This window comes from Babylonia areolata, chromosome 9, assembly GCF_041734735.1.
Source record: "Babylonia areolata isolate BAREFJ2019XMU chromosome 9, ASM4173473v1, whole genome shotgun sequence".
Taxonomy (NCBI): domain Eukaryota; kingdom Metazoa; phylum Mollusca; class Gastropoda; order Neogastropoda; family Buccinidae; genus Babylonia; species Babylonia areolata.
In genome coordinates this window covers 13,764,824-13,785,215 of record NC_134884.1, presented here as the reverse complement: position 1 = coordinate 13,785,215, position 20,392 = coordinate 13,764,824, and the positions used below count along the sequence as shown (strand labels likewise).

The following is a 20,392-nucleotide window of genomic DNA, read 5'->3' as shown; positions in this document are numbered from 1 at the left end:
AAAAATCTCCACCCTTTACCCACCAGGCGCCGTTACCGAGATTCGAACCCAGGATCCTCAGACTGAAAGTCCAACACTATAACCACTCGGCTATTGCGCCCGTCAGCCGAGCGGTTAAAGCGTTGGACTTTCAAAAGCAATGACTTTCCTGTATTCGAATCCGTGTCACGTGGGTTAAATGTGGAGATTTTTCCCGATCTCCCAGGACAGCAGACGTGCCGGCCTGAGCGCTAGCGCCTTAAACCTCTTCTTTTGTACACGTATGCAGAAGTTCAGTTGCGCACGTTAAATGTCCCGTATTCCAAAGCTGATCGTTTCCTCTCTAAGAATGTCCACACGTGTCTCTTTCCCTGCCTTTCCTGTGGCTGGTGATGCCCACACAGTTCACTTTTCTAGATCAGCGAGGAACTTCGGAATCATTCTTGACTCAAACCTCGGTGTGCACGCTCAGGGGTTCAGTCTGATACGCAGAGTCAGTTGTGAACTTCGTCGGATTAACTCTGGTCGTTAGTACCTTTCTGTTGAAATAACGAAAACTATATTGTTGCTTTTGTGCTCTTATGAATCAACTGCTGTAAATCTCTTCTTACAGGTTGTCCACAAGAGAGAGAGAGAGAGAGAGAGAGAGAGAGAGAGAGAGAAACCGGGGGGAGTGGTCATCAGTAAATGGTTCATGTGATTCGTAACGTTTTCTTTCTTGTAAAGTGCCATGAGCTCTTTGAGAGAAAGGGTGCTATACAAATGTTCATTGTGATGATATTGATGATGATGGTTATTATTATTATCCCACAAAACGGAATATAGCTGCCTTCATGACAGGGTAAAAGCGGTCATGCACATAAAAAACCTCATATATACGAGTAAACTTGGAAGTCCGCAGCCCTCGATCGCAGAAGAAGAAGACGGAATAGAAAAAGTTTGCAGAGCCTGTCATTTGTCAAGCTTCCTCGGGGTTTTTGTTTGTTTGTTTGTGTGATTGTTTTTGTTTTTAAACTCTTGAGTGCCAGAATATTTGACACGGGCCAGGAAAGGTTGAGATGATGGTATTGGGGGAGGGGACGAGTAATTGAACGATTTTTTTTCCGATGCCGATCTGTATGTATTGATTACTGTCAGTGTCACTGACCCCCACCCCACCCCTCACCATGCAGCTCTATAGGGAAGTTATCATCAGATACCCAGAGAGACGACCGCTGATTTTACGATAGTTAAACAAATATCAGTCTGTGTTTTTTCCCCACTGTTATTTGATTCGTGAGGATAACTATCATCCATGGTTTTCAGCAAACACAGAAGTCCTAATACAGAGAAATGTTACTGTTCCAGTACCTTGAGTTTCGCTTCAACAGGACAGTGCGAATCTGTGGATCCATAACTTTCATTCTGTACATGGTAAAGTCTGTGTTCCTGCTTCCACTGTCTGTCTTCTGTCTGTCTGTCTGTGTCTGTCTCTGTTATTCTGTCTATCCGTCTGTCTCTCTCTCTGTGTATTTCTGTCTGTCTGTCACTCGTTTGCATCTGACAGTTTAGACTTTTTAAAACATTGCATGTTATTGAACCATACATTGAGTTGGTATTGAACGGATACATGTATAGAATGTGCATTTACAGAATTTAGATTTTGTATTCCTAATATTGCTACTCATTGTTTCAGATACAGTAATTTAAGTGAACCTGTGTATACACGTTTTTGTAACCTGGGTAAGGAAGATGAGCTACATTTTGTTTTACGTTGCCCTGCCTTGAGTGACCTCAAACAAAAAAACTGATTCAACCAAAATATCATAAAGATCCATTTAACTTTAGGTTCAATTTGCTCATGTCGTCAAGACATGAGTCAGCCATGTGTATTGAAGTATCGAAGAGATTACGAAATGTTACGTCGTGAATGTTGTTGAACATTTTTCTTAGTTATTTTTGTGAGGTTAGATTCATTCTATATATCCTCCTTCAGTGTTACTCCCGAAAATAAGGGGCTTTGGCTTTTCTGAATAAAAAATCGTTATCTCTCTCCCTCTCCATCTGATACGCACTCTCTCTCGCGCGCGTGTATGTGTGTGTGTGTGCGCGCGTGCGCTCACGCTTACGTGTATGAGCACGTATTTAATCATCAATATTGTTATCTGATGTAAAATCGTACACACACACACACACACACACACACACTAATCTCACTTATCACGCCAAAAAAGGCAGACACTTCATGATAAATCTAAAACGGTGTGCACGTGCAGATGTTCTATATGGCTGTCGTCATGTACGCCCCAGCTCTGGCTCTGAGTCAAGGTAAGAAATCTGCCTATTTCCCGACAGATAAAACGAGACCAACCTGTAAGTTGAAATCTGATCGTAGTTCTGCCATGTGAGAGGGTGACACGAAAGAATTACGGCTGAGTGTTGGAGCCAGCTGCTGTGCCAGTCAGTGCGTACCTAAGGCTACCTTTTTTGTCAGCAGTGGACAGCACCAAGCCGAGAACTGTGCGCACGTTACTTTGCACTTTCTCATCATGTATTCCGGCGGTAAATTGTTCACGTTGGCAACCTGCCGTCTCCAGCCGTGTTAGCTTTTTGATTTGATGCAAGCACACAGATGAGACGGGTGGTTGTTCCAAAGGACAGAATTTTTCAATAATACTGGCAGCATGAATCCTAAAACATTCGTAGCTGACAGCAACTGGCCGTGTCTGACTGAAGTGTGTTAACTTCAGGTTCAGTTTGCTCATGTCGTCAAGACATGATGTGTCAGGCTGACGGCAACTAGCTGGGCTTCGTGTGAACGTAGCCTGACTCATTTGGTGATCATTCTCATACCTCACAGCTCGCGTCATTCTGGTGGCGCACAATGATGAGCATGGAGTCCTACTCGACATGAGCGGAGCAGGAGTACAGAAAATTAAACAGCCCGGCCCCGACCCACCCCCTCCCCCAAACAAGACAAAAATACATCTTGCCCTCTCCTTCTTCACCACTCCAAAAACTCTGACTCCACAATTTTCATCCCTGCGGATGCGCTCACTTCTCTCTCCCAGACCTTAAGCCGAGAACACTTTCATGTTGTTTGGGGTTTACTTGTTTGGTTTGTTTCGTTTGCTTGCTTATTTGTTTTGTTTCTTGCGTGTTCCTTTATTTATTTATTTGCTTACCTGTTTTCAATTCGTGTCGTCAATTCAAATCGTTTCATTCGTTCATTTACTGTATCGTTCATTTGTATTCATATTATAGGTTTATTCACTTTTTCCGTTATGATTGTACATTTTCAGTTCTGTTTCAGTGACTGGACTCTCATTGGAAATCTCAATCCTGACCACAGGGTTAGTCTGCACCATCTATACTGCTTTGGTGAGTGAATCTGCACTGATACACTTATCGTTTAAACAATAATTCGCACATCAGCAGCGGCCGTGTCAAGGTGGTTAGCGTCCGACGTCAAGGGTGCACGTGCGTTGGTTCAAACCCTGTCAGAGACATTATATCGGAAGGATTGTTCGGCTTGTGACTGGCTCCTTCCCACAGCTAAGGGCTCAAATAGGAAGAATGGGATCACACAGTCGAGTATCATTCACTTGTCTTAGGGAGTTCTGGTCACATTCCCTGACCAACACTGCAAGTGTCAGTCAGTAACTCTCGAGCCTGTTTGACGTCGGGATATATTATAAAACGAAGCAAAAGTTACAGACTCGTCATGTAGTCCCACGCAGACCTAAATGGAACCACCATTATCCCCATTTCCTTCCACCATCGTTGAAACCAAAGGTTCAGATGTAGGGTTTGTTGTTGCTGCTACTGTGAATTTCGGTTCTGATATTCTTGCGCAAAGGCGTTCGCATGCAAGTACGTTAGAGACGTTCAATATAAGCAGAGTAGTGAGGAGGGAGGGGAGAGACAGACAGACAGGGGGAGCAGAAATGAATTTAAGGATCCATTAGCTTTCGCTTTTGAATGTCAAGCTTAGAGCGACAGAAGCAGAATAGCTGAACGGTTAAAAGCGGTTGGAATTTCAATCTGAAGGCCCTGGGATCGATTCCCGGTAACACATCTGCTGGGTTAACAGTGGATATTGTTCCGATCTCCCAGGTCAACAGATTGCAAACACCCAGTTTGCATTTACGCGTGCAATTTATCAATATACACACATTAAAGATCCGGTAATTCATGTCAGTGAGAACAAAAGCATACCAAGCATACACACCTCCGAAAACTGAATATTGCTGCCAACATAGCAGGGCGAAAACAGTCACATACATAAAAGCCTACTTCTAAGGACGTGTGAAAATGGGGGTTGCAGCCCATGAAACATAAGAAGAGGAAGAAGAAGAGAGTGACCCAAACCCTGGCTGCAAGTTTTGCTCTCTCTTTCTCTCTCTCTCCGCGCCCGCGAGTGTGTGTGTGTGTGTGTGTGTGTGTGTGTGTGTGTGAACTAGGGGGAGGGGAGGGTGGGGATGGATACGGATGTTTGCGGCTTGGTGCTCGCGACCTCGCGCGAATGTGAGCGCGCGTGACCCAATCTATATCTGATTTGAAATCATTTCCAGTTGCATTGGATAAACCATTGATAACACAGCTCTCACTTCGCTGTTGGCCCAACTGTAAATTTATGTCAATTTGTAATATCTCATACATACTAGCCACTACTTGTTCACTCCATTGTCAGTACGATCAGTTGCAACGGCCCATACAAGATTCTTGCGTTCTCCCTGTGTGTCTCTCTGCCCTCCCTCTCTGTCCTCACAGGGGGGCATCAAAGCCGTCATATGGACGGACAGCTTCCAGGTGGTGTTCATCTTTGTCGGCTTCGTCGTCATGGTGATCCGCAGCACGCAGAGGGTGGGGGGCTGGGCAGTGGTGATGGAGAGGGCCTTGGAGGGAAGGCGGTTCTCCTGGGAGCTCGAGTGAGTTGTCTTCCTTTGGTGATTTTTTAAAATTTGTTTTTAATTTTCTTTCTCTCTTTCTTTCTGTTTTTGTTTTTGCTTATGCTAAAGTGTTTCTTTTTCTTCATGTTTTTGTTGTGGGTGGTGGTTGTGGTTGCTCTCTCTCTCTCTCTCTCTCTCTCTCTCTCTCTCTCTCTCTCTCATGCGCACGAGCGGGGTGTGTGCACGGAGGTTTAGCGAGCGTCCCCCAGTTTTTTCAGATGACAGGAACTCTTCTTTTTTCTTTGAATAACAGTCGGGTTTGCCTGCATGTGTGATCACTTTGTGTTCTCTTCGTCATGTTATCTAAAAGGAAAAAAACAACAAAACAACCCTCCCTTCCACCTCTCACCATCCTTCCACCCCCACACCCCTAATCACTGCCAACCCCCCTCCCCCCCCCCCCCCCGCCCCCTTAAAAAAGAAGGAAAGAAAAGGTATTTCTTTTGCAATGTTACAGCCTGAACCCAGATCCTTTTGTACGTCACACATTTTGGTCGCTGTTCATTGGTGGAACCGCGTGGACGCTGTCCGTGTACTCCGCCAATCAGGCCATGTTGCAACGTTTCATCAGCATGCGTAGCGTCACTTCCGCCAGATGGTGAGCAGTCCTACTGTCTGTTGACGGTGTTTTCCGGTTTTGTTGTTGTTCTTGTTGTTTTTTTCCCTCTCTCTCCTCTGCTTCTGCACACACACACCCTCCCTCTCCTTGTCTCTCTCTGTCTCTGTGTCTCCGTCTCACAGTCTATGGGCGTGTCCGCGTGCATTGTGTGTGTATGGGAGAGTAGGGTGGGGCTTGTGTGTGTGTGTGTGTGTGTGTGTGTGTGTGTGTGTGTGTGTGTGTTAGACAATGACATTTATTTTTTATTTATTTATTTTATTTTATTTTATTTCATTTTATTTTAGTATATTTTGTGCAAATAGCGTTTTACAGCTGTAGTGCCAAGGGGGATGATTCAGCTTATATAAGCAAGCAACGAAAAGAAAAAAGAAAAACTAAAAATAAAGGGAAATAACAAGCAACTGAACTACATGTTCACTCTGTGTGTGTGTGTGTGTGTGTGAGAGAGAGAGAGAGAGAGAGAGAGAGAGAGAGAGAGAGACTCTTGTGCCAAAAAGTGCTGTTAGGCGACTTATACTCTCACTCTCATGATTTCTTTGACAAGGAAGAAAACAACAACGATGATGATGATGATGATGATGATGATGATGATGATGATGATTATAATTATAATAATAACAACAACAATGATAATAATGATGATAACAACAATAATAATAACAATGATGATAACAATTCATCATCATAATCATCATTATGATTATTATTATTGTTGTTGTTGGTGTTGTTGTTACTATTACCATCATCATCATCATCAACCTTACTATCATCATTGTTGTTATTGTTGTCGTCGTCACAACGCATTATTCCAGTCCCCCCCACCCCACCCCCACCACCCCCACCCTGTGTGACGTTCAGGGCCATCATGCTATCCCTCCCCATGCTGGAGCTGTTTCTGGCCCTGTCCATGATGACCGGCATGACCATGTACGCCTTTTACTATGGTTGTGACCCCCTGCCCAGGGGACTCATCACCAAGGCAGATCAGGTACTGCTGGCGCGCGCGCACATGCATGAACTCACACACATACAAACACACACACGTGCGCGCGCACACACACATACTCACGAACGCACGCACGCACGCACACACACACACACACACGCACACACACACACACACACAAACACACACACTTGCTTACAACTGCTGTGAGAAACATATGGTCGTGATTTTCTTATTATCTGTGTGTGTGTGTGTGTGTGTGTGTGTGTGTGTGTGTGTGTGTGTGTGTGTGTGTGTGATATGTACTACAATAAACTTAAATCAGTACCCCTCACCCCCTCTATGTCGGGAGGGATGTATTCCTATTATTATGGAAAATAAAAATGTCAAATGTCAACTGTCACGTGTCAACTGTCAAGTGTCTCTTCCCCTCCAACTCTCCATTTCAAACTAATTTGTGTCACACAGATCGTGGTTGTTTTTGTTTTGTTGTTGTTGCTGTTGTTTTTCTCTCCACCACCCCTTTCCCTCCCCCCCCCCCACACCCCATTCACTCATTTCGGTAGGTACACATACTCATCAAGACTAATGAACAGGTGTGCAAACCAGTATGGAGTCGACGACATTTGGCCGTTTACAGGCTCTGTATCTCCATGTCCATTCAGGTCTGTAGGCCTATCTCCTGTATGGGCTCTGTATCTCCATTCAGGTCTGTAGGCCTATCTCCTGTATGGGCTCTGTATCTCCATTCAGGTCTGTAGGCCTATCTCCTGTATGGGCTCTGTATCTCCATTCAGGTCTGTAGGCCTATCTCCTGTATGGGCTCTGTATCTCCATTCAGGTCTGTTTCTCCATACAGGCTACAGGAAAGTGCTAAATAAAATGCAGCGGTATTGTTGCTTGCAGCTGGTTCCATTCTTCGTGATCCAGATCTTAGGAGACTGGCCAGGTCTTCCTGGCCTCTTCGTGGCCTGCGTCTTCAGCGCCTCTCTAAGGTCAGTGCTGTCTTACACTGATTGGCTGTGTTAGCTGGCAGGATGGCTGGCTGGTTGGTTGGATGGTTGTGTGTGTGGGTGTGGAGGTAGATTGATGGTTGGTAGGTTGGATGGTTGTATGTGTGGGTGTGGAGGTAGATTGATGGTTGGTAGGTTGGATGGTTGTATGTGTGGGTGTGGAGGTAGATTGATGGTTGGTAGGTTGGTAGGACAGTGAAGGTTGGCTGTGTGCTTTTTCGTTGTTTTTTTGTTTGTTTGTTTTTTGTTTTGTTTTTTAATCTGTTCATGGTGTGCATTTCCCTCTTTCACTCGCATCTACGAGCAGGCTTTTAGGTGTAAGACCGTGTGTCATTAAAACGTTTTGGCAGCCGTACTACTATTTCAAGTTTGTGCGTGCTGGGTATGTTCGTGTTCTCCTATCCCTTGGAACACTGACATGGGTCACACGATCTTTAATGTGTGTGTTTTCATTGCCCAGTTACATGTGCACGAAGTTAAATCATAACCGGGTTCAGGCACCAGTGTCACACGCAGCCAGGAATCGCACCCAGGAACCTAGCATTGGAAACCGGGTGCGCAAACTACTCGCTTCCGTCAAGGACAACGAGTTGAGAGCTTGTTGGGTGGATAGGTGGGTGGGTGGATGGTTGGATGGTAGGTTGGCTGCTTTGGAGGTCGGTTGGTTGGCTGAATGGTCGGTTAGTTGGGTGGATCGTCGGTCGACCAGTTGGTTGGTTCATTGGTTAGTTTATTGGTTGGTAGGAATGTTCACTTTCTCTTTTTCTCTTTTTTTTAGATATGTTTATTGGTTCGTTGGTTGGTAAGCGCATGTGCAACTAAGTGTATTTCTTTTTATCACAACAGATTTCTCTGTGTGAAATTCGGGCTGCTCTCCCCAGGGAGAGCGCGTCGCTATAATACAGCGCCACCCATTTTTTTGTTTTTTTTCTGCGTGCAGTTGTATTTGTTTTTCCTTTCGAAGTGGATTTTTCTACAGAATTTTGCCAGAAACAACCCTTTGGTTGCCGTGGGTTCTTTTACGTGCGCTAAGTGCATGCTGCACACGGGACCTCGGTTTATCGTCTCATCCGAATGACTAGCGTCCAGACCACCACTCATGGTCTAGTGGAGGAGGAGAAAATATCAGCGGCTGAGCCGTGATTCGAACCAGCGCGCTCAGATTCTCTCGCTTCCTAGGCGGACGTGTTACCTCTAGGCCATCACTCCACATGGCCATCACTCCACATTAATGGGTATTTCCTTTTCTGTTTGATATATATATATATATATATATATATATATATATATATATATATATATATATATTACACTTTTCTCTTTCTTTCAGCACTGTGTCCTCAGGAGTCAATTCACTGGCAGCAGTAGCACTGGAGGACTTTTTTCGGCCGTGTGTAAAGAAAGTGGGTAAAGGCACAGAGTCAGAGCGCTTCAAGTCTATCATCACTATTGTGTCAGGTACATAGTAGATCGTCAGGCTGTCCTTTCGTCGTCTCTCGTTCCTACGTTTCTGTTGGTGGCTGTGATGAGTGTGTGTTTGTTGTCGTGTTGTTGTTGTGTGTGCTGTTGGTGGCTGTGATGAGTGTGTGTTTGTTGTCGTGTTGTTGTTGTTGTGTGCTGTTGGTGGGGTGGGGGTCGGGGGGTTGGAGGGGGGGGGGTTGAGACAGAGAGTCTGATTGTTTGTCATTGTTATTCTGTTGGGTAAAACTCTCCTGTTCTTTATCTCCTTTTTTTAAATTTTTTTGTTTTTTTGCATCTTTCTTTTTTCTGGTTATGGCGTTTGTGAGGGTTTTTTTTTTTAATTGTTTTTTGTTATTTGTTTGTTTTGTTGTTGTTTGTTCGTGTGCAGGCAAAGACATTCTGTTTTGTGTATGTTGTTGCTTGTGTTGGTTTGTGAGGGAGGGGATGAGGGGAGTAGTGTGTGTGTGTGTGTGTGTGTGTGTGTGTGTGTGTTTGTGTGTGTGTGTGTGTGTGTGGTGTGTGGGTGTGTGGGTGTGTGTGTGTGTGTGTGAAAAGGAACATACTGAATTTTGATATGTGAAATCAGCCATCATTTTCGTGTTGTTCACATCTCGCTTTGCATCTTTCTGCCCCTGGTTATGTTGACCGTGTGTTTGTTATCGTCGTTGTTATTGTTGCTGTTGTTTGTTCCCGTTTGTCCCCTTAGTCTTGAACTCCCACTCAACGAGTGGTCTTAAACCTTTTCAGTGTGCGCGCGCGTGCGTGTGTGTGTGTGTGAAACAGAGGAGGACCACTTTGGGAAGGGGCGCATACGCGCATGCTGTGAACGTGGTAATTTCAACGTGCATCATATGACCCGCATGCACGAAACACTAAATTCGCATGTTCACAGACATTACACAAGGCCCATCCAAATCAGAATGGCAACGCAAGGAAGCGAAAGCTTGAAAACGTTTATGAACTGGACTGTCAACCCCCCCTTCAACCACAACATCACCAGAACACTACTCAGTCGTCAGAACTGTGTAAACTACAATCATGAACGCTTGACTCACGACTACTGCTTACGCGTTGCTTTCACGAGTTACTTCCTTCTCCCTCCCCCTTCTACCCTACCTTCCCCCCTTCCTCCCTTCCTTCCTTTCTTACTTCATTTCCTTCGTTCCTTCCTGCCTTCCTATTTTTTTCCTTCCATCCTTTCTTCCGTCCGTTCCCCTTTGCTTTCTCCTCCCTTTCATTCTTTCATTCCATTTTTATCCGCTCTCTCATTCCCTTCCTCCCTCTTCTCCTCCATCCTTCTCTCCCAATCTTCCTTCTTTTCTCCCTCTCTTCCTTTCTCCGCTCCCCCATTCTCTCCCTTCCTTTCTCTTCTCCCTCATTCCCTTCCTCCTCTCCTCCACCTTTCTCTTCCTTTCTTCCTTCCTCCTTCCTTCCTCCATCCCTTCACCCTTCCTTCCTCTCTCCCTTTCTCCGCTCCCTCATTCCCTTCCTCCCTCCTCCCCTCCGACCTTCTCTTCCTTTCTTCATTCCTCCCTTCCTTCCTCTCTCCCTCCCTCCCTTTCTCCGCTTTCCCTTCCTCCCTCTTCTCCTCTGTTCTTCTCTTCTTTCCTTCCCCCTTCCTCTCTCCCTTCCTTCCTTCTTTCCCTTCCCCCTTCCTTCCCCCCTCTCTTTCTTCCATCCTTTCCATCCTTTCCCTTCCTCATGTCCCCAGCGGTGGTGTTCGGCCTGGTGACGATCGGCCTGGCCTACCTGGCCGGACTGGCCGGCCAGACAGTGCTGCAGATCGGCCTCAGCTTCATCGGCATGCTGGCCGGACCCCTGCTGGGGCTCATGGTCTTGGGGGTCCTCTTCCCCTGCGTCAACTCTTGGGTAGGGTCCGCGAGAAGGATGAGGATGATGATGGTGGTGATGGTGATGGTGATGGTGGTGGTGGTGGTGATGACGGTGATGATGATAGTGATGGTGGTGGTGGTGATGGTGGTGATGGTGATGGTGGTGGTCGCGGTGGTGATGATATGGTGATTATGGTGATGATGATGATGATGATGGTGATGGTGGTGATGATGGTGATGGTGGTGATGATGATGGTGATGGTGATTGTGGTGATGGTGGTGATGATGATAGTGATGGTGATAATGATAGTGATGGTGGTGATGGTGATGATGATGATGACGGTGGTGATGATGATGGTGGTGATGACGGTGATTATGGTGATGGTGATGATGATGATGATGGTGATGCTGATGACGGTGATGATGATGATGGTGATGATGGTGATGACGGTGATGATGATGATATGGTGATGATGGTGATGACGGTGATGATGATGATGATGATGATGAAAAGACCTCTGCCTGGGCTGATGCTCCTGGGCGTCCTCTTCCTCCTCTTCCCATGTGTCATACACGTAAAATGTTACATGTCTGTATGAGTGTGTATGTGTACGTACCTGAAATCTGATCGAATGACACAGAAACGAATGATGAGCGCCCAGTGGCAGCCGTCAGTCAGCTCAACCCAGGTAGGCAGCCTGTTTTGCAAATGACCCCATGTTTGTTAAGCGCTTAGATCTTGGTCTCCGACGAGGATAGGCGCTATATAAGTATATGTATTCATCAATCACGGTGGTGGTGATGGCAATGATGAAGATGATGGTGATGGGTATGATGATGATTTCGGAGGACACCTGAATTCGCTGGTGATCCTGTGCGTCCTCCTCCACTGTGTCAGTTCCTGGGTAGGTCCATCAGGAAGAAGAGAATGATATTGATAATGATAGTGATGACGTTGATGATGATGTTGATGTTGATGATGATAAGGAGGAGGAGGATCCTGATGATGACGGCAATGATCATGATGATGGTGATGATTTAGGGGGTGTGGGGAGGGGGCAGGGTGGGGGGGGGGGGGGGGGGGGGGGGGGTGGGTGCAGGGGGATCGGTGCTCCCGGGCGTCCTCATCCCCCGTGTCAGCTCCTGAGTAGGTCCGTGAGGAGGAGGAGGATGCAGATGATGATGATGATGACAGTGATGATGGGGGGTGGGGGTGTATGGAGGACCTCTGCCTCAGTTCTTGAGTAGGACCTTGAGGAGGGAGGAGAATGATATAGATGATGGTGACAGGGGTGATTTGAGAGGACCCCTGTTCGCTCTTGGACTGGCGCTTACATTATATTCCATGACATGTATGATTGTCAGCCGTGTTCGACTATGACCATCGGAACTTTTTTTCTAAAAAAAAAAAAAAAAAAAAAAAAAAAAAAAAATATATATATATATATATATATATATATATATATATATATATATATTCATTTACTTTTTCTTTCTTTTTTCCCTTTTTTTTAATTTCAAGGCCTGACTTAGCGCGTTGAGTTACGCTGCTGGTCAGGCATCTGCTTGGTGTAGCGTGTATGGATTTGTCCGAACGCAGTGACGCCTCCATGAGCTACTGATACTGATACCATCTGAACAGCAGAAGAGGTAACTGCTGTCCCGACTATGTGGGCTAGAATTTGATTGTAATGCAGTGTCTTGCCCAGGTTACATCCCCACTCTTTCGGCCAAGAGGTTTTGAGGACAGTCGGCGTTGGGGTGGTTCCCAAAGGTCAACTAGCCCCCAAGGCTGCAGCACAAAGAGCCAGTGCAATTTTGCCTCCTAGTTTGAGAGTTATAGTCCTTCACAAAAGACTGAGCTGTAAATGATCTCCCATTGCAATGGAGAAACTATTGATGACATAGCTTTCCATGACATGACATGACATGACATGACATGACGCCATTCCCTGGCGCAGGGGGCGGGATCAGGCTGGCTGTGCAGTATCGCGGTGTCCCTGTGGACCGGCATGGGGGCCATCATCAACCCCCCAGCCAAACCCTCCATACCCTCCATCCCTGCCCTGACCACCGCTCTCTGCAACCTCACCAGCCAAGGTGGCCTTGGTACATCCCTGAGCGTCTATGAAAACGTCACGCTTCCGGCGTCGGCAGGTGAAACGACTTCCGGTTCTGAAAGGTAATCTTGGAAAGAAAACTAATTTTATTTTCAAGGGGTCATTGCGGGGGTAGTGGAATAAACACAGCTGCTTATTTCCCTTGGTTTCAGCCCTTTGGGAAATAAAAGGAAAACAACAACAACAAAACAAAAACCGGACACGCACACCCGCCAACCAACCCCGTGCCCCAAAGGAAGAACGAAAGAAAGGAAGGGGGAAAAAAGCCAACCAGCTAACACACACACACACACACACACACACACACACAACACGAGACAGACAGACAGAGAGAGAGAGAGAGAGAGGGGTGAGGCTGAAGAAGAAAAACAAACAGACTGTTTAGGTTGAAGAAAAAAGAGAAACGGGCGTTTGTCAGAAACAAAATGACGTTATCAATATGACACTAGTTTATGACAAGGTTGTGTGTGTGTGTGTGTGTGTGTGTGTGTGTGTGTGTGTGTGCGTGTGTGTGTGTGTGTGTGTGCGTGCGTGCGTGTGTGTGCGTGCGTGTATGTGTGTGTGTGTTCACAGCGGATTTCTGGATCACTGGTATCGCCTGTCTTACCAGTATTACGCCTTGCTGGCTGTCATTATCACTGTGATCGTCGGTGTCAGCGTCTCTGCCGTGACAGGTGGGAACCCAGCGTTTGTCCTGTCTCGTCTTTCTGAAGGCGTTTTGTTTGGGTTCCGCATTCATTTATTCGCGAAGGTCTCTGATTTGGCTACTGTCAAGATTGAAACAACAACAACAAACCAAGAGAGATAAGGCCTTCATGACTCACTGTTGATGCCCACTTCATCCAACAAAGGAATCGTTGAAAAGAAAAAGAGGAGAATAACAGCCAACACTGCAAAGTAGATCATTTGGCAAAAGGACAGACATGTTGATGTGATCTTGACGACGTTTATTTAACTTTTATATTTACAGAGTATTTGCATTCTGGCCAAAACAAACCACAAAACCACGTCAAATGAAAACTGAATGAAAAACTTAAGTTCTAACATGCCATGTTGTGACATTGAACTATGAACGCTGGCCTTGACCCTTTCCTCGGGTTTTATTCTTACCATGACCACTCATTGTAATGAATTTGATGGACTTGAAGATTGTGTACAGGACCTATTCTCTCTTGCACATAAAACTTTTTCCTGTTGTATTCATTTGTCATTTTGTGACCATGAGTTTTTTTTAAGGATCACGCTGTTCCAATGATAAGTCACAATGAGGATTGGATGTAAGTCAACGCTTCTGTCGAGCTTTATATCTATTTTGCCAAATAATCACATTGGCCTTTGACCTCTCAGCGTGCCTACCATTTCATCATAAAGCTGGTGGATTCAAAGGTATCACTCATACCTAGTATCCTACCAAGTTTGGATCCTAAGAAGAAGAACACACACACACACACACACACACACACACACACACACACACACACACACACACACACACACACACACACACACACACACACGGTGGATCATTCAACAGATTCTGTTTACAAATAAGAATCGGAGGAGAAAAATGTATACGTTTAGTATTAGAAATATAAATACACCTAGTAAGCAAAGATAACAAGTCACAGAATAATGAAGAAACGGGAGAATGCTGGTATAAGATTAGCTGTGGTAACACCAAACCAAAAAGTGTTAAAATAGAGTGGGGAAAGGTTTCACATCATTCAGCAATATTTTACAGGGTTTAATAAAAACCGGCAGCTTGATCGGAGAACGTACATCGACATTCTTGGGTACTTCAAGTCTTCAGGAAGTGGCAAGGTCAGCTTTGTGGTGAGTGTGTGTGTGTGTGTGTGTGTGTGTGTGTGTGTGTGTGTGTGTGAGGGGAAAGAGAGAGAGAGAGAGAGAGAGAGAGAGAGAGAGAGAGAGAGAGAGAGAGAGAGAGAGAATGAATGGGAGAGACTGGAGAAAGAGGGGAGAAGGTAGATTCACTTCCGTGCGCGCATATTGGTGCATTTATCAAAGTATTATTTCATCAGACATTTCTTCGTATTTTAGCGTTCTTTCTTTGTCGTGCTTTCATTTCCTTTTCACTTTTTTCACTCTTTTTACTTTGCCACCAACACTGTTACACACACACACACACACACACACACACACACACACACACACACACACACACACACACACACACACACACACACACACACACACACAGAGGGCTCGATCTCTCCCTACCTCTCTGTCTTGGCACTGAGTCTTGTCACGTCTTCAGTGGATCAACATTTCCACTGCTCCACCCACCCCACCCCACCACCCCTGGGACAAGGGGAAAACGTTGACAGGCCTTTGAATAAACTTTATGAGAAGAGAAAACACCAAATCTTGTATTGCTGTCGAAACACTTTCAATGTATCGTCAAACCTGTCCCAAATATGAACATGTGTGCTGGCTACCTGGTTACCCAAATATTTTGGCTGAAGCAAAATTTGTATTTGGCATGATGGTGGTGTGCTTTGCCCTCATAGATAGAATTGAAAATGTGTTCAGCTTTTGAACATTTTCGTTTATTTATTCATAGTCTGTTCGTCTAAGATGATGATATTAGACTGAAAATAAATGGTATTTTTAATATTATTATCATTATTATTTGGATTATTATCCTTTAATAGATTTTCGGAAAGACCCCTTGCCTGTAGCTAACCTTGTTATTGATGGTGAAACAGTGGAGAGGGTCAATGAATATAGATATTTAGGGACCATCTTAGACAATAAGCTGACTTTTGACAGAAATGTTGATTCCATTCATAAGAAATGTCAATCTAGATTTTTTTGTTTACAGAAGCTTAGAAATGTTGGTATAAATTCAACTATTCTTCAAATGTTGTATCGAGTCCGTGCTCACAGTTTCATTTATGTGCTGGTATGGAAGTTTGGGAGTGAGGAGTAAGGTGTTTTGAACGATGTCATGAGTGTATGCAGTAAAATTGTGGGAGTGAAACAAGCTAGTATGCAAGAGCTGTATGAAAGTCGAGTGGTTAAAAAAAGCAGGCAGAAAGCAACTGACGACACCCATATTTTAGCAAAGTATTATGAGCTATTGCCATCAGGACGACGCTACAGAACTTTTAAGTTGAAATCCAGAGCTCTGATGACTTTTATTCCACGTTCAATCCACCTTTTAAATTCTTGAGAACTCTCTCTCTCTCTCTCTCTCTCTCTCTCTCTGTCTCTGTGTGTGTGTGTGTGTGTGTGTGTGTGTGTGTGTGTGTGTGTTTACTGAGGTTAAAAACGTGACAATTGTTTATTATTAATGTGCAATACATAGGATGAATAATGTGCAATATACAGAATGAATGTACAATGGAATATGTCTAAAGCTAACGTCCATATTCTAAATATATTTCTGTTAATAATTACGATGTAATAATTAATTGGAATGTTTTAAAAGCGAATATGTGAAATGCTTTTGTTTGAGAACATATGTTTATTACTCTTGTTTAATCAAGTAAACCGCGTGTGTAGGGTGGGTGGGGGGGTGGGGGGGTGCGGGTGTGTGCTGATTGTCTGGTTGTGGTTTTCCGCAATTTATCTTTATTCTTATCTTGTCTGTCTATTATAATCAATGTGCAATATAGTAGGCTATGCTTATAATTATATTCAAATAATGTTTCTTAATTCTTTCTGTTTTTACATTAAGAATACCATTTATTACCTGCAGTGTGTGGATGTATGTATGAAACGGTGTGTGATATTTTTTTTTACATTTGTGTCTTCGTAATATTCGTAAAAGCTGTTGTTGACTTTTACAGTGATGGTCCCCATGTTGTTTACTTGTCTATGTTGTGATAATGCACCTGACCAAATTTCTCCAGTTGGAGATAATAAAGTTACTCTTATTCTTATTCTTATTCTCTCATCATGATGATGATTGTTATTGTTAAATAGAAATCACCATTTTGTATATTCAAATGAAAAGGGGGCGTTTGAGGTGGAGCTTTTGAACAGACATGCACTAGAATATGATTCTTCGTTTTTATGATGTCAATGATAATGCTTGCTGTTAATTCACTTATGTATGTGAATATGTGTATAAGGGTGTATGTATGATATATAAATACATATCTGCATCTATATGTATATGTGTGTGTGTCCGTATGTATGTGTGTAAATGTATATGTGTATATGTGTGTATATCTCTATTTATCTGTCTGTCTGCGTATTCAATTAATTGTTTATCTATTTTTTCGTTACTCCTTTGATGTTTATACTTTAAATGAAACCTTGCATAAATGTATTACAATGATGTGTTGTACCAAACTGAATGTGAAATGTATCCATATAGAAAGAACCTTCTCTGTAAGAAAAAAAATCAACCGCTGTTTTTACAGCAGTCTGACGAGCCACAGATGCCGGAGGACACAAGGAATATGGAGGACCCCAGCTTCCAGGAGACAAGACTGTTATGAGCAGATATTCTCTCTCTCTCTCTCTCTCTCTCTCTCTCTCTCTCTCTGTGTGTGTGTGTGTGTGTGTGTGTGTGTGTGTGTGTGTTACTGCATTCTCTTTACAGATATGACCTCAGCTTATCTTTATGAAGGATAACAACCACTGCCAAAGTGAGAAAATGTTATTAGGTGTTCATGCATGCACGTGTGTGAAAGAGTGAGTATGCATAAGTGCTTTTTGGATCAGGTTTGGATTGTTAACAATATATATATATATATATATATATATATATATAGAGAGAGAGAGAGAGAGAGAGAGAGAGAATATTTTATATTCTTTAAAAACAAAAGAACACTTTTGCGTATATATATATATATATATATATATATATATATATATATATATATATATATATCTGTGTGTGTGTGTGTGTGTGTGTGTGTGTGTGTGTGAGCATATAATTGTTGACTGTAGCTTGATGAAGCCTTATATACACGAAAGTGTGTCTTCACAAGTGACTGAGAACTGTTTTTGACTTTTTGCATTCATTATCAGTTGTTTCTCTTGTCAGTTTAACCACTTCTCTTTTACGAAGTCCTTTAAGTAATTTCCTGTAATTATATTTAGATTTTTTTTTTTCAAATTTCACCCTCATTTCACCCTCATTTGCCCAGTTTCCCCCAACCTTCCATTCATTCACATCTCCCACCCGTTCCAACCGATAATACTCAAATGTATTCATAAATACTTTAACAAAATGTCTTCAGTCTCCGATGTGTGTGACGGGACATTAAACAAAATTCCTTTTCCTCTCTCCACTTTTGTGGGAGACTCCTAGCTAGCTCAGTTGGATCAGGGTTGGACTTGTCTTTTCCAAAGGTTCTGAAACCTTTCTATCCTCGGACAAACAACACAACAACGAAGGAGCTATGCTGTTTGTAGCAGGTGGCTTTAAATCATCGATTTGATTTTCCCAGTTTTCCTCACAAAACATGCTTATCACGTTGGGCTGATGCGGAGGTCAAACATGATGTTGTTTTCAAATGCTGGCGTGGTATTGCACGCATGATCAGTCCACATGCCGTGTCGCCTCATTTAAACTGAAACTGGTGGTGTTATTGTTGCTGGTTTCATGATTTACTCTACTCACCATCTTAATGCATATTGTTTCATTACGGCTTTTCTGTGGCTTTTCAGTTCGCTCCAGCTTCACTGGGAACAGCGAAATGATCATACCGTCCGCATATGATTTGTAATAAATCAGCGGTGATCGTTGGCAGTGGGAGGGTGAAGGGGTTAATAGGGCAAAAATAAGGAAGCGGGTGAGGGGGTGGGGGGTGGGGTGTAAGAACACATTTTTATTTTTAAAATGTTTCAGAACCAAAACCGTTACGACCACACATGCGCAGGAGCGTGATGCCCTGCGTATCTTGAATGGGAACAAGATCCAGGTTTACTGATCGAACAACAACGAAATGATTCAGCAGGAGCCGGTGCAGGGTCTCCTCTGCTGTGTAGATTCGTGACAGTCTGACGTTGATAGTTCCCTGTGGACTGCGTCAGACGAGCCCAGGACCGGCTTTGCACTACGGAGGATTCGAGGCGAACGGAGTTGGTGTCTCACCACTGAAACGGCGCGAAAAGAAGAAATGAGCAAATGCCTGCTGGACGCAAATTCAATACAACTGCGTGTTCACAGTCTGTTGCATTTTAAAGGCTCTTTTGTATACAAAACAGTTTCCGTTTCTCAAGGAGGCGTCACTGTGTTCGGACAAACCCACATACGCTACCCCACATCTGAAAGATGCCTGACCAGCAGCATAACCCAACGCGCTTTGTCAGGCCTTGAGTGCATGCATGTATATTCATGTACCTGTCAGAGTGGATTTCTTCTACAGAATGTTGCCAGAGACAACACTCTCGTTGCCATGTGTTCTTTTTCAGTACACCAAATGTGTGCTGCACACGGGACCTCGGCTTATAGTCTCGTCCGAATGACTAGACGCTCCGTTTGAATTTCCAGTCAAACTCGGAGATAAAGCAAGAGCGGAATTAGAGCCCAAAACAGACCAAAACACTTGAAACACCGTAAATTGAAATCAAGGATCGTCTTTGCTTTGGTCAAACAGTTGTTATTTATGTTTGTTTGTTTTGTTTTGTTTTGCTTCCATCTCAAAATGATTATGTTTGTGACAAATACTTGGAGGGTCTGCATCTTAATGAACTTGCCAGTGGATATATTATTTCTACCAATATGTGTGCTTGAGCAGCTAACTAGTTTTTAACGAAATTTATATGCCAACATACATAAAGAAAATTATCTGGGCACTCATCAGATTGTTTTTGTTGTGTTCCGAGTAAAGAGTTGTACATGGTGCAATTTGGTGCACATGGCAAAAGTAGGTTTTATTAACGTGTTGTCATGTTTGATTCTTCTTGTTTCTAAAATCGTCGTTCTCTCTCTCTCTCTCTCTCTCTCTCTCTCTCTCTCTCTATATATATATATATATATATATATATGTGTGTGTGTGTGTGTGTGTGTGTGTGTGTGTGTGTGTGTGTGTGTGTGTTGCGCAAAGTTTACTCGGACTGTTTTAAAGTATTGCACTATTTTTCCTGCCAGTTTGTGTTGCTTTGTTCACAGTACTACCTTATTTTGACCATCACTTTGTATTACTTTCCTTTCTGTATATTTGTCACGGTATATGATCTTTTTGTTGTATTTTCCCTTGATGGCTGGGTACGAAACGAAAATAAAATAAAATAAAATGTTGTGCGTGCTCCTTCGTTTCCTTCTTAAGGACATATAAAGACTTCCTCTCTCTCTCTCCCTTTCTCTCTCTCTGTGTCTGCCTCCCTCTTTCTCTCTCTCTCCGGCTCTCTGTCTCTGTCTGTCTGTCTGTCTCTGTGTGTGTGTGTGTGTGTTTCGCTGGCTGTCTGTCTGTCTGTCTTTCTCTCTCTTTTACACACACACTGGCACACACACACACACACACACACACACACACACACACACACACACCCACGCACACACTCACACAC

The 20,392-nt window shown here is 43.8% G+C and overlaps 1 protein-coding gene across 1 annotated transcript in view; it reads left to right on the top strand.

Annotated features, from left to right (window-relative positions):
• The window catches only part of LOC143285958 (sodium-coupled monocarboxylate transporter 1-like), a 17,980-nt gene extending 610 nt beyond the window's left edge, over positions 1 to 17,370 (top strand). Inside the window, 14 exon segments of the mRNA XM_076593408.1 lie at positions 1,327 to 1,392; positions 2,235 to 2,286; positions 3,272 to 3,339; positions 4,732 to 4,889; positions 5,368 to 5,508; positions 6,388 to 6,517; positions 7,382 to 7,470; positions 8,819 to 8,946; positions 10,661 to 10,818; positions 12,743 to 12,938; positions 13,475 to 13,491; positions 13,494 to 13,575; positions 14,643 to 14,734; positions 17,293 to 17,370. Of these exon segments, the coding sequence (XP_076449523.1) occupies positions 1,327 to 1,392; positions 2,235 to 2,286; positions 3,272 to 3,339; positions 4,732 to 4,889; positions 5,368 to 5,508; positions 6,388 to 6,517; positions 7,382 to 7,470; positions 8,819 to 8,946; positions 10,661 to 10,818; positions 12,743 to 12,938; positions 13,475 to 13,491; positions 13,494 to 13,575; positions 14,643 to 14,734; positions 17,293 to 17,370 (1,455 nt within the window).
• Positions 17,371 to 20,392: the final 3,022 nt, after the last annotated feature.